This window comes from Canis aureus, chromosome 18, assembly GCF_053574225.1.
Source record: "Canis aureus isolate CA01 chromosome 18, VMU_Caureus_v.1.0, whole genome shotgun sequence".
Lineage (NCBI taxonomy): Eukaryota > Metazoa > Chordata > Mammalia > Carnivora > Canidae > Canis > Canis aureus.
Window position 1 is genome coordinate 23,078,562 of NC_135628.1, and position 14,708 is coordinate 23,093,269.

Sequence of the window (14,708 nt, forward strand, 5' to 3'; positions counted from 1 at the left end):
GTTCAGCTCCAACAGCTCAGGCCCATAATCTCCAGCAGGTCCCGCGGTAGGAGATCTGGTGGGCTCTTGAGTTGGGGCAGCATGTTGCTCAGTGGCCCAGGTCGGTTGCTCCACTGGGCAGGTGGCTGCTCCAGCATGTTGGGGAACACCATCGCATGTGCCAGGATGTGATCCACTTTCAGGGTGGCCAAGGTTGCAGGTGGCTCCTCCAGGTCGGGACAGTGAATCAGAGGTGTGACCATCTTGTGTATTGGCTCAGACTCAGCAGCTGGCATCTCAGTTAGGGCCAAGCACTCAGCTCCAGCAGCCGTGACCGGTTCGATCACCTCAGGCCCTGAAGGTTCATCAGGCCCCGTAGTAGTAGCTGGAGCGGGCTCTTGACAAGGTTCAGGATGTTGCTTGGGGCCGAGGGTCGTTGCTTGCCTGAGGCAGGTGGCTGTATGGGCATGTCGGGGACCTCCATAGCAGGCATCAGGGCCTATTCTACCTCTGGGGTGGCCAAGGGTTCAGGTGATTCATCCGGGTCGGGAAAGTGAATCAGAAGTGTGACCACCATGTGCATTGGCTTGGCCACAGCAGCTGGCATCGCAGCTCGTGCAAAGCACTTAGCTCCAGCAGCCGTGACCAGCTCAATCACCTCATGTCCTGAAGCGTCAGCAGGCCCCACAGTAGGAGCTGTGGCAGCCTCTTGACGTGGTTCATGGTGTTGCTCAGGGGCCGAAGCTGGTTGCCCCACTGAGACAGGTGGCTGCTCCGGCACATCGGGGACCTCGATTGCAGGATCCAGGGCCTGCTCCTCATCTGGCCCAGCCAAGGGTGCAGGTGGCTCCTCCAGGTCAGGACAGTGAATCAGAGGTGTGACCACCAAGTGCATTGCGTTGGTCTCAGCAGCTGGCATCTCGGCTCAGGCCAAGCACTCAGCACTGACAGCCGTGCCCAGCTGGAACAGATCAGGCCCAGAAGCTTCAGCTGACCCCACTGTAGTAGTTCTGGCGGGCTCTTGATGAGATTCATGGTGTTGCTCAGTGGCCGAATTCGGTTGCTCCACTGAGTCTGTTGGCTGATCCAGTACTTCATGGGCCTTGATTGCTGGGCCTAGGGTCTGTTCCTCCTCCAGCGCAGCTAAGGGTGCAGATGGCTCCTCCACGTCAAGACAGTGAATCAGAGGTGTGACCACCAGGTGCATTGGCTCAGACTCAGCAGCTGGCATCTCGGCTCGGGCCAAGCACTCAGCTCTAGCCGCCGTGACCGGCTCGATCAACTCAGGCCCTGAAGCTTCATTAGGCCCCACAATAGTAGCTGGGGTGGCTTCTTGACGTAGTTCATGAGGTTGCTCAGGGGCTGAAGCTGGTTGCTCCACTGAGACAGGTGGCTGCTCCGGCACTTTGGGGACCTTGATTGTAGGCTCCGGGGCCTGCTCCTCATCCAGGGCAGCCAAGGGTGCAGGTGGCTCCTCCAGGTCGGGACAGTGAATCAGAGGTGTGACCACCATGTACATTGGCTTCAACTCAGCAACTGGCATCTCGGCTCGGGTCAAGTACTCAGCTCCAGCAGCCGATTTGGGCTCGAACAGCTCAGGCCCATAATTTCTAGCAGGCCCCGCAGTAGGAGCTGGGATGGGCTCTTGAGGTGGTTTAGGACGATGCTCAGTGGTCAATGCTAGTTGTTCCACTGTCTGTTGGCTGCTCCAGTACTTCGTGGACCTCGATTGCTGGGCCTAAGGTCTGTTCCTCTTCCACGGCGGCCAAGGGTGCGGGTGGTTCCTCCACATCGGGACAGTGAATCAGAGGTGTGACTACCACGTGCATTGGCTCGGACTCAGCACCTGGCATCTCGGCTTGGGTCAAGCACTCAGCTCCAGCAGCCATTACCTGCTCGATCACCTCATGCCCTGAGGCTTCATAAGGCCCCACAGTAAGAGCTGGGGCGGGCTCTTTGCGTGGTTCGTGATGTTGCTCAGGGGCCGAAGCTGGTTGATCAACTGAGCCTGGTGGCTGCTTAGGCATTTGGGGACCTGGATAGCGGATGCCCGGGCCTGTTCTTTTTCCAGGTTGGCCAAGGGTTCAGGTGGCTCCTCCACGTTGGGACAGTGAATCAGAGGTGTGACCACCATGTGCATTGGCTTGGACTCAACACCTGGCATCTTGGCTCATGGCAAGCACTCAACTCCAGCAGCCGTGTCCGTCTTGATCACCTCAGACCCTGCACTCCCCTTGAGTCCGCACTGGCCTCTGTTAGCTGTGCAGGGCACTTTCCTGTTCATCAAGGAGGTGGAGCACTGGATTTCTTCCTCCCATTCCTGCCCCATCTCCTGTGTGGAGCTCTGTAACGACAGTGCCCGGCAGCCAGGCAGGAGGCCTCAGCACCCTATCTGGCTGCCTTGGCTGGGCCACACACCCAGCTGACTCCATTCCAGACACACCACACCACAGTCAGCACACACCTCCCCCAAGGAGAGAAACAGATCTGCTCTAGGACCTTGGGTTAACTCTGGGATGGGTAAGAGGCACCTCAGGAATCCTCTTTCCACCCTGCCCACCATGACATCAGTGTGACCATGGAGGGATCACCGGGGAACCTGCTGCCCTGCAACCTCTTCCAGCCTGGATGGGACCTGCCCACACATCCCTGGTTCCCTGAAACTGAAGAGGAGGGGATGGGGCTGCCCAGGATGGCTGGCACAGGTGGCCTGGCCTGGTCTGGCCTGGGCTGCTCTGTATTACCTTAGGGCGCCTCCTGGCAAATGCCTTGAGGCGTGGGGTGTGATGGTGGAACCAAAGTCTACAGCATTTGAAAAAGTCGCATCCCTGGGGTTTCTGGAAGCCAGAACCCCGGGAAGTTGGCACGCAGCAAGAGAACATCTTTCACTAGCGGATGTCTCCAGCCAAGTGAGCCTGATATGGGGCTGCACTAGAATGTGGGTGCCTGGTTGCAGGGGTTCTAAGTTCTGTTGGGCTCTGTTGTCAAAGAAGTGACCTCACTGCCTAGGATCCCCTACCTGAGTCCACTCCTGGTTGAACCTTCGGTGTTGTCTTTTCATTTCTGTGTCTAATGGACATCTCAAATTTAACTTATAGAAACAAAATGATTCCCCTCCACCTCAGGCCCTCCACCCCAGTATTCCATGATAGACTTCTTTATTCCACTTGTGCTTACGTGGACCATCCACCTTGGAGGTGTCCTGGGTTTCTCCCTCTCTCACATTCCACATCCTGTCCATGAGATTCACAATATGAATTGTGCCCCTGTGCTATCTGCATCATTCTTGTCTCATTTCCTCTGTGCTGTCTGCGTTATTCTTGCCTCGTTTCTTTCTTTTTTAAAAAATTTTTTTATTGGAGTTCAATTTGCCAACATATAGCATAACACCCAGTGCTCACCCCGTCAAGTGCCCCCTCAGTGCCCATCACCCAGTCACCCCAACCCCCACCCACCTCCCCTTCCACTACCCCTTGTTCATTTCCCAGAGTTAGGTGTCTCATGTTTTGTCACCTTCGCTGATATTTTCGCTCATTTTCTCTCCTTTCCCTTTATTCTCTTTCACTAATTTTTATATTCCCCAAATGAATGAGACCATATAATGTTTGTCCTTTTCTGATTGACTTATTTCACTCAGCATAATACCCTCCAGTTCCATCCACATCGAAGCAAATGGTGGGTATTTGTCGTTTCTAAAGGCTCAGGAATATTCCACTGTATACATAGACCACAGCTTCTTTATCCATTCATCTTTCGATGGACACCGAGGCTCCTTCCACAGTTTGGCTATTGTGGACATTGCTGCTAGAAACATCGGGGTGCAGGTGTCCCGGCGTTTCATTGCATCAGTATCTTTGGAATAAATCCCCAGCAGTGCAATTGCTGGGTCGTAGGGCAGCTCTATTTTTAACTCTTTGAGGAACCTCCGCACAGTTTTCCAGAGTGGCTGCACCAGTTCACATTCCCACCAACAGTGTAAGAGGGCTCCCCTTTCTCCACATCCTCTCCAACATTTGTGGTTTCCTGTCTTGCTACTTTTCCCCATTCTCACTGGTGTGAGGTGGTATCTCATTGTGGTTTTGATTTGTATTTCCCTGATGGCAAGTGATGCGGAGCATTTTCTCATGTGCATGTTGGCCATGTCTATGTCTTCCTCTGTGAGATTTCTCTTCATGTCTTTTGCCCATTTCATGATTGGATTGTTTGTTTCTTTGGTGTTGAGTTTAATAAGTTCTTTATAGATCTTGGATACTAGCCCCTTCCTGATATGTCATTTACAAATATCTTCTCCCATTCTGTAGGTTGTCTTTTAGTTTTGTTGACTGTTTCTTTTGCTGTGCAGAAGCTTTTTATCTTGATTAAGTCCCAAAAATTCATTTTTCCTTTTGTTTCTCTTGCCTTCATGGATGTTTCTTGCCAGAAGTTGCTGTGGCCAAGTTCAAAAAGGGTGTTGCCTGTGTTCTCCTCTAGGATTTTGATGGAATCTTGTCTCACATTTAGATCTTTCATTCATTTTGAGTTCATCTTTGTGTATGGTGCAAGAGAGTGGTCCAGTTTCATTCTTCTGCATGTTGCTGTCCAATTTTCCCAGCACCATTTATTGAAGAAACTGTCCTCTTTCCTGCTTTGTCGAATATTAGTTGACCATAGAGTTGAGGGCCCATTTCTGGGTTCTCTATTCTGTTCCATTGATCTATCTGTACTGTTGCCAGTACCACACTGTCTTGATGATCACAGCTTGGTAGTACAACCTGAAATCTGGCATTGTGATGCCCCTGGCTCTGGTTTTCATTTTCAATATTCCCCTGGCTATTCGGGGTCTTTTCTGATTCCACACACATCTTATGATGATTTGTTCCAACTCTCTGAAGAAAGTCCATGGTATTTTGATAGGGATTGCATTAAATATGTAAATTGCCCAGGGTAATATTGACATTTTCACAATATTAATTCTTCCAATCTATGAGCATGGAGTATTTTTCCATCTCTTTGTGTCTTCCTCAATTTCTTTCAGAAGTGTTCTATAGTTTTTAGGGTATAGATCCTTTACCTCTTTGGTTAGGTTTGTTCCTAGGTATCTTATGCTTTTGGGTGCAATTGTAAATGGGATTGAGTCCTTAATTTCTTTTTCTTCAGTCTCATTGCTATTGTATAGAAATGCCATTGATTTCTGGGCATTGATTTTGTACCCTGCCACACTTGCCAAATTGCTGTATGAGGTCTAGCAATCTCGGGGTGGAGTCTTTTCGGTTTTCTATGTACAGTATCATGTCATCTGCAAAGAGGGAGAGTTTGACTTCTTCTTTGCCAATTTGAATGCCTTTTATTTCTTTTTGTTGGCCGATTGCTGAGGCTAGGAGTTCTAGTACTATGTTGAATAGCGGTGAGAGTGGACATCCCTGTCTTGTCCCTGATCTTAGGGGAAAGGCTCCCAGTGTTTTCCCATTGAGAATGATATTTGCTGTGGGCTTTTTGTAGATGGCTTTTAAGATGCTGAGGAATGTTCCCTCTATCCCTACACTCTGTTACAGCATTTTAAACCAAAGCCCATATATATTAGGACTTCCTGTTCCAGGATCCCATGCAGGATACTACATTGCCTTTAGTCTCCTTGTCTCCTTCCCCTCTTCTTGGCTGCATTTATTTCTCAGATTTTCCTTGTTTTTTGAAGACCTTAAAGAGTATTGGTCAGGTATTTTGCAAAATGTCCCTCAATTATGATTTATCTGATATTTTCCTTATTATTAGATCAAGTTATGACTTTAGGGGATGAAGACCACAGTGGTAAAGTGCCATTCTCGTTATGTGTATCATGGAAACATGCTACCGATGTAATTTATCATGTTAATATTGACTTAGTTCACCTGGCTGAGGTAATGTTGCCTGCTTTCTCGACTATAAAGTTACTTCTCCCCTCTTCATGCTGTACTCTTTGAAAGGAAGTAATTGTGCTCAGTCCACATTTAAGGAATGGGAAATTATGCTTTACCTCCTCAAGTGTGAAGTATTTGCATAAGTTGTTTGGGATTCTTCTGTAGAGAATGCTCTTTTAAAAGTGCAAATCAGGGGCCCTGGGTGGCACACTTGGTTAATTGCCTGACTCTTGGTTTTGGCTCATGGTCCGGAGATCAAGCCCCAAGTTGGGCTCCGCGCTAAATGTGGAGTCTCCTTGAGATTCTCTTTCCCTCTCCCTCCATTCCTCTCACTCATGCTCTCTCTCAAATAAGTAATCTTAAAAAAAAAATAAAATAAAATCACAAATCAGATTATATCAAGCCCTTGATTAAATTGCTCTAGTGACTTCCCAGCCTTCTTTAAATAAATTCCAAACTCCCTACCATAACCATGGCCCTATGCTCTTTGGTCCCCAAATTCTGGTCTCCATGGCTTTATTTTTTTTTTTTAATTTTTATTTATTTATGATAGTCACAGAGAGAGAGAGAGAGAGAGAGAGGCAGAGACACAGGCAGAGGGAGAAGAAGCAGGCTCCCTGCACCAGGAGCCCGACGTGGGATTCGATCCCGGGTCTCCAGGATCGTGCCCTGGGCCAAAGGCAGGCGCCAAACCGCTGCGCCACCCAGGGATCCTCTCCATGGCTTTATTCAATCCGACCCTCATCCTTACGTTGGGCTGCCTACTAGACTCTGCAGGATCTGTCCCCATCTTCCCTTTGACCCCATCCCATTCTTCCCTTCTTGCGGTCACATTCATCTATTTTCTGTTCCTTAAAAATGTCATTTTTCATCTTAATGGTTTTGCTATGGCTGTTGCATCCTATCTTTGCAAAGCAGGTTCTTTCTTATCATGGAGGTCTTAGCTTACATGTTTCCAACTATGTAGTTTCAACCAGTCTCAAATAATCCTGTTTCATTTTCAACATTTTACTTATCATGCCCTTAGTGATTTCATGTCCATATTGTCTGCCTCCACTCATCTAGAATGTTCAAGCATTGTGAGAATTGTCTTTATCTGTCTTACCTATTGCTGTAATACCTATACTCCAAACTACTCCTGATACAGTATCAGTGAATACATGATTCTATGTGTATTCTGGAGGTTACATAGAGGAGGAGGTTATAAAAATATGAAGTCAGACTACCCTCTTGAACCAGAAGCTTCTGCAACCAGAAGTTTGAGTAGTTGAGAAAGGGTTAAAGCTAATGGTTAACTGAGAAATCACTAAATAAAAGCAACATAGAGTGCACTTTCTAAAAGGAATTCATTATATGGCATTCTCCCAGGAAAGCACAGAGCTCTCCGCTGCTTGGCTTTTCAGTTCCCTTTAAGTTAAGTGAACCATAACTAAGTTGGGAGCTTCGTTATATTTGCATGGTTAAAAGCACTGTCACCTCCAATGGTGTATTTTAAATAAAAAGCAAGCTTCCAGGACTTAATATCTGCACTAATATATTCCATGGTCAGGGCTTAAGTTGAGTGGGAAAGAAGCCAAACTCATCTTCCCCTTCCTCCTCCGTTGCACACAGTAGAAAGGCTTTTAGTAGCTAGAACCAAACTTTCCAGGCATGAACGTTCTTTTCATCACAGAGTGCTCCATTGACTAGCACCAATGGGCTTTCTCATCTCATGCAAGAACGTAGCTAGATGGACTCATTAAAGGAAGAAGAATCTCTCTTACTAACATGTAGACATGCAGACAGATTATAGTTAGCAGAAAAGGGAGAGCAAAAGACACTCTGCAACTTGTTCCTTAAATATATAGCATAGATTTTGTATGACCCAAGTTTTATTTTCACATAGCAGCTATGTATTCAGAAGGGTTTATATTTGTTGTACCCAGTGCCAAGCACTGCATTTTAGCCATTGACTATTTGGTGGAACACAGGGGCTACAGACCCCATCACTCCATAACCAGCTTCTAGTGTCTTCCTCCCTCAGCCCCAAGGAATGAGCAAATAAACCATAGATTGCTAATGCTCTGTATAGAACTTGGGGAGCCTTTGGGTCCAGAAATCCCAATTTTCTATCACCCCTTGATGATGGGAATTCTGTTATTGGTGTTTATGGTTCATTATTTCATTCATTTATTTATAGTGTTGTTATTGTATTGCTTATTTTTATCTATTGTTTATTTTACTGTTGCTCACAATTCAATCCTGCATGGGTCTTGTACACTCTTGCTACCTATTTGTGGTCCATGTCCACATTTTGACATCACATGGGAGATTGTTAGAAATGCAGACTCCTATTCCCACTCTTGACAGACTGAATCAGAACCTGCATTTTACCAAGATCCCCAGGTGACTATTATGCACACTTAAGTTTAAGGAGCACTGCTTTCATCCATCAGACCTGCCCCATACCATGCAGATGACAGCTACCAAAGCCCCCATACTCTTCACAGCTTGGCTCTGAAACCTTCCCCCATCTTCTGTTTCTGACCCTATGGCTTGTCTCTCTTTATGTGGCCTCACTGCTTATATATGGAATCTGACACAGCTTCTGTGGCTTTGACCTTTTCTTCCCTCCTTACACAGGATGCAGATTTTTCCTCTGGTTCTACGTCAAGAAGAGCAGGGAAGATATAAGAAAGCAAAGGAGCTGAGAGAGGAACAGAATCCATTTTAAAATGTCTCAAGTCAAAGTAGTTATTAGAAAGTTACAACTTTTCTGGGATAAAAAAGAAAGTTGTGTCCCCAGGACTCAGGAACCAGGGCTGCCCCAGAGCCCTCAGCAGCAATCATTTATGGACATTTATACCAGTGCTCCCTTATCAGGGTCCTTCAGTTACCATCTAACCCAGCTGCTGTATTTTAGATCAAGTTGAGTGAGAGAGACAGAGAGAGAGAGAGAGAATCTGATGGTTTAGTCTGGCCCATGAACTGCTTTTCTGTGCATCAGTGGTATGTTCCGGACTGGTCCAATCAGCTGTGGTTCAGGGTGAGTTTGTAATGTACAAATCCCACAGGTAGGGTTCGGGTGATATAGGTTCTCTTTGATGGGAAAGTGTTGGGGGAGATTAGCATATTTAATATAATACCTTAAACCATAGCAAAAAAGGTATGTGCTGAACTTGGGGGTAACTTTTATTTCACAGGCCTAGAATATATCCTTAGATTTCTAGGCTCAATAGAACATGATGACTAGTTTAACATGGATGGAGATGTATTTATAATTATCTCATGTACGTAAAAAGCAGATTTGAACTTCAGTCATGCTGAGATCATTCATCATATATAAACAATCTACAAATGACATAAATGATCCATGGGAAAGTGTCAAATACATTAAGATATCGGTTTAGTTTAGGTTTAATTCAGAAGACACTAATATCCCTTTTCAAAAGTTTTAAATGAATACAATTCTGGATCAGTCTATTTCAGTAGACATCTTATTTAAAACTTTTGGTTTAGTGAAGAAAAAATTATGTGTGGGTTTGGTTCAGAGTTCTGTCAGTAAGGATGGTTCATTCCTGTTTTTGTATACACGCTATTCCTTACAAATTCTAGACGTGTATATAGTAACACAAACAGGCCATAATTATAATTCTCTAAAAGGAAGGGGAGAAAACTTAAAGCCCTTCTTGTTTTCCCTGTTGCCAGACTGGTTTCTAACTAACCCATCTTGATTAATGGGTTTTGTGATATTTTAAAAGTCTTTCTAGTAATAGAGATGCCAAAGTGTCCCCGGTTAGATGATTCCAGTAAGTTTTTCCCCATGAGATGTTCTTCTATATAATTACCTGCAATTCCTCACATGGCAATTTACATTCTTAGCCTGGTTTTCAACAGCTTGGGAAAATGGCTGGTTATTGTCTTTTGTATATCGATTAGATGAAGAAAGTCAACTTTTTAAAAAAAAGATTTTATTTATTTGAGAGATAGTGAGAGAGAGAGCACAAGTAGGGTGAGAGGCAGAAGGAGAAGCAGACTCCCCACTGAGCAGGGCTCTATCCCAGGATTCTGAGATCATGACCTGAGCCGAAGGCAGACACTTAACCGACTAAGCCACCTAAGTGTTCCAAAAGTCAACTTTCTTAAGTCAAAGATAAATAACCACAGTTTTGAAAACAGAGTCCTAAGTGACAACAGGAGGTATAATTAACTTGTCCTCAGTTGGATGCCTCGGTGGCCTCAGAAACTGCAGGTATGAGATGAAAGTAAATCTGATAGCCATATCTTAATATAATGTTGGGCAGACTGGTTTGAGACTGGTTTGAAATGTCATAACCAGCAAGCTGAAGACACATGAAACTTTTGTCTTCACTGAAAGAATGTTGCTCCACCTGAATGAGATCCCAAGCAAATGGAGACAATTGAGAATGACACATCGAAGATGATGCAAACCTTTATTAGCATTAGTATACATTTGCCATATTTGTTAAGTGAATGCCATGTAAGGAGGAGCAGTATCAGCACATTTATAAAACAGAGAAGAAAAAAAATAGTGAAATAGGACTATGCTGATTTAGAATTCATGAGAATGTGGATAGAGGAGGTTACATTTACCTTTGATTATGTATAAAGAAAGAAGACATTTCAAAGCACATTAATAGGACATATTTAGATTGCTCAAGAAAATAGGCTCTGGTTCTTCACATTTGATATGCAAATCTTAAATTATCTTTTTTTTTTAATTGAAGTACAGTTGACATGTTATGTTAGTTGCGGTATACAACATAGTGATTCCACAAGTTGTTATGCTATGGGCACAAGTGTAGCTACCCTCTGTCACCATACAATGCTATTGACTTCCATTGACTATATTCTCTATGCTGTACGTTTTATCACCATGATTTATTTATTCCTTCTTTATCTCTTAAAGCAACTTTGCCAGAAATTTTATGTGGGGCAACATTGTTAATGATGTATTTAATAAATCTGTGCTTAAAAGTAATAGAATATTCTAAATCAGATTGTAATTTAACGTATCCTTGTCCATTTGCTTCATTTACTTAGACTTCACTATATTGATGTTCCAAAAAGAAATGCTTGAAGACAGTGGAGTAAAAAAAAAAAAAATTTTTTTTTTTTTTTTAGAAAATATAACCTCACTAATAGGGAGCCTCTTTCCAGCTTGATCTTTAAGGAGAATAGAGTAAGTAAAACATAGGCAGCAAGCTGGGAATTTTTTTACAAAGAGCCAGTTTGGACTTAGGTGAACTAATGTCACCTTCCTTGAGTATTTACCCAAGTCCTCAAACTTTGAAAAAGGGACAATGTCTAGTCTCTTGAAGACTGGCTTGGATTTCTTGAGATAGAAGGGCAAAAGGTTATATCACAAAGCAGGTTTATACAGAGGGGTGTTCCATGAGGTTGACAGAAGCGGCATCTGCTGTCAAGGCCTTCAGATCCTCTTCAGACCTCACTCACCCTGCCCTCATTCCCCCAGGGAATGCAATTGTCTTGGCCTGTGTGGTCAAGGCTGGCTCAGGCTGTAGCACTTCGTTCTGGCATGAAAGAAGGCTCCTGTGATCATTCTGCTTCATGTGGAAGAGTCTTGATGAAAAGATGTCACAATGTGCAACCTGGAGCAGAATCCTGGCTCTCCAGAACTGCACCGGGCTGCTAATCCCTGACTCCAGGGCTTCATCTGTTTAGTGATTCAGTACACCTTACTTTAAAAGTCTGACTAGCAAGATCTCAGCCCAGTCTGCCTTGAGGGAGTCTCTTTAAAATGCTATTTATAGTGCATAATCAACATAATCCTATTTGCAAGTACAGTATCATACATAATGAGCCATTTGATTTGCAAATTTCCTAATGCCATTAATCTGACAACTTTTGTGCCAGGTCAGGCAGCCTTCACTGATAAAATCTCAAGGCTGCCACCTTGGTGGTTTATTTCAAGTGTCTCTGTGTGGATTATAGGAAGGGGATATTCTGTAAAGGAAGGTGTTCCCTGTGCCCTTTGTCGGGCCTTTTGCAGCTTGTTGCAGTCATCAAATAGTACAGGATGAAGGGTTGAATAGCAAGGCTGTGTTTCTGAATTGGCCTCTCAGGGTTGTGTGATTTGGGATCTGAGGGGATTGGACTAGTTGGACACCCCATGATCCTCTCCTTCAGGGTGACCTTCCCAGATTCTCTGAGTGACTGTCTTTTGCCATTCTTTCAGTTTTCTGTGTGTGTGCTTCCACTACCTAGCCAACAGGGTGTTATATTATTACTTGCAGTCTGTTTCCCTCACTAGGATGCAAGCTCTGTAAGGGCAGGGACTGATTCTCATTCATCTTCAACTCCCAGAAACTAGCAGGTAACTGGCATGCAGTAGGAAATCAACACATTTGCTGATCTGAACCGAGGTAAGGTCTCTTCAAGCTATGAAAGCCCATGATTCTAAGTTAGGTACTATTCAAAGAATTGCAGAGAGAAGTCAAAATGGGAATGTATTACGGTAATATTGGCTGGTAAATCTGATCAGGGGCCAAAAAAGTTGAGCTAATGATTCTCATCCTTGGCTACACATTAGAGTCATCTGGAAAACTTAACAACAAAGAAACAAAAACAATGTTTTTCCCCCCTCAGTAGGTTCTGATCTAATTGCTCACTGTTCTCTTATTTCCTTTTACCATCCCCAAAATCTTCCCCTGTGCCCCCTGCCCACCCCCCACCCCCCGCTTTGATCTTGTGTGCAGCCAAGGTTGAGGAAATCTTATTGCTCCAAACCTTACTCTAAGTGGGCATCAAGCTATTATTATCTATTGGAGTTTTCAGCTTCATAAATAAAACATCAAAGTAATACATGTTCACTGTATAAGAAACTTAGAAAAATACATATAAGTAGAAAATATAAATACCTGTAATTTTAATACTCAAAGAGTTTTTTACATTTTGTTATATTTCCTTCCCAACATACAACTTTCTAAGAAAAACATCATAGATTCTGTTGTGTAACTTGCTTTTTTTCACTTGGTAGTATATTGTAATCATCTTTCCATTTCAATAAAAACATTTATCTGCTACTATTGATTAATTTTTCATAGGCAGAACAACTGCGTTGTGCTTCCTTCAACCTCTTTTTCTGCAGACCTAAATAAGGTGCCTTGGATATATTTAGAATTTAAACTTGTTTTGAAAATAGTGGTATTTTTCTTAAAATCTCAACCATTTTCACATAATGCATCTAGTAAGGAATATTTTCTACTTTTTGGCTATTTATTCTATTTTATATGTAGCTTTGCAGATACAACAGTAGATCTGAGAATAAAAGATGATGCCAAGTTGGATTTCTGTGATTGTGTTAACACACAACAGCCTGCATTTAGATAATAAATTTCCCTGGAGATATTTCATTAAAAAAAAACAAAAAACAAAACAGGTTTGAATTCCGTGCATAGGATATATAAAACCATGGTACTCAGATATCAAATTGTAGAAATTTTTTTATGTAATTATAACACTAATAAACTTAGTGTTTAACCTAACTTATAGTCTAGAAACAGAGCACCAACAAAGCTATAACCTGAATCCTTGTAAAGAGTAAAAAGAAAAGTGAAATAATGAAAAGAAAAAATCACCAGAAATACCTGTGGTACTCGTTAGATTATCCAAGTAACCACTGAATCTCTTAGAGATTCTGAATCAAGACATTTTTCTTCCTCCATGCAACTCCCCATGACCCAGCACAAAAGATTCAGAAGTTCTGGAAACCATCTATTGAGCCACTGTTACTAATACTGATACTAAGCACTAATATGGAGTGAATCTAATCTGGTCTGCTCCCTTGGGGAATATGAGAAAGTCCACAGAAATACCATACACCAGACTCACCCTGTGCAGTGTCATGGGTTTCAATATACATCTATCCCTTGCTTACCGTCTTTCATACATTCCTGAAAACCCTGCCACTGAGTTGAGTGAAAAGCTGTTAAATGGAAAAGTACTTTCACTCATCTTGATGGGAAAGATTGCGATTAATTTCATTCTGATCAAGGATACCTAACCATATTTCACTAACACGGAAACATTTTGGATGAATGACAAAAGACAAATTATTTTAATATACAACAATGTGAAAATAAATACATTTAATTTGTAGAAGAAAAGTGGTGAAAGTTTACAAAGGGAGAGAGAGAAGCCTGGAGGGTAGGTGGTGCTAGGCAGAGTTGGGTATCAGGTGATTGATGCAGGCAAGGTCGAGGCTCAGGGGCACAGCACACTGCCTTTAACCTAAAACTAAAGCACCCAAGAACACCTTTACAACAACATAAAGGTGAGAGGCTTTGGAAATGTGTGGAAATGGTGCATGTGCACCGCAGGCTGAAGATTCATAGAAGCTGCAACATTCTCATCCCTGTCACTTGGCACGCACACCAGAGCAAAATATTCCTGGCTCATCCAAAAATGGGCTACAATTCACATTTGTTCCACATGAGACTAGCTGACTAGAAACTGCTGTACCGAGATGGGATGAGTGTGGTTTTGACAGAACCCGTAATGTTGAAGTAGCCTTTTCATGGTGTTTATTTAGAGTGTTTTTGAATGAAAATTGTTATACCAAATTAAAAAAAAAATTAAAGAGATGTCACTGCCTGAAAACTGGTTTAATTTTTCAAAAGCCATTATGGTGAAGTGTCATTAACTGAAAGTCTGTCAGGTGAGTCTGGACCAATATGCCCTAGTCAGATCCATGTTTTAGTCCTTTAGAAGTGAGTAATGTAGTTCCGGATATTTTGTTTGTATGGGTCATTTCACCCATCTGGATAAAGTCCAGGATTTCTCATAATGAGTCTGCTTTTTAATTTTCCTAATTTTAATTTCCATTAAAGAGAG

At 43.3% G+C, this 14,708-nt stretch overlaps 1 protein-coding gene across 1 annotated transcript; it reads right to left on the reverse strand.

Annotated features, from left to right (window-relative positions):
- Positions 1–251: 251 nt before the first annotated feature.
- Positions 252–2,899, reverse strand: LOC144288745 (uncharacterized). The gene is made up of 2 exons (XM_077856503.1): positions 2,724–2,899; positions 252–2,323 (listed from the first exon to the last, which is right to left on the reverse strand). Exon 2 carries the CDS (start codon positions 1,520–1,522, stop codon positions 905–907), a length of 618 nt encoding a protein of 205 aa, XP_077712629.1. The 5' UTR covers positions 1,523–2,323; positions 2,724–2,899; the 3' UTR covers positions 252–904.
- Positions 2,900–14,708: the final 11,809 nt, after the last annotated feature.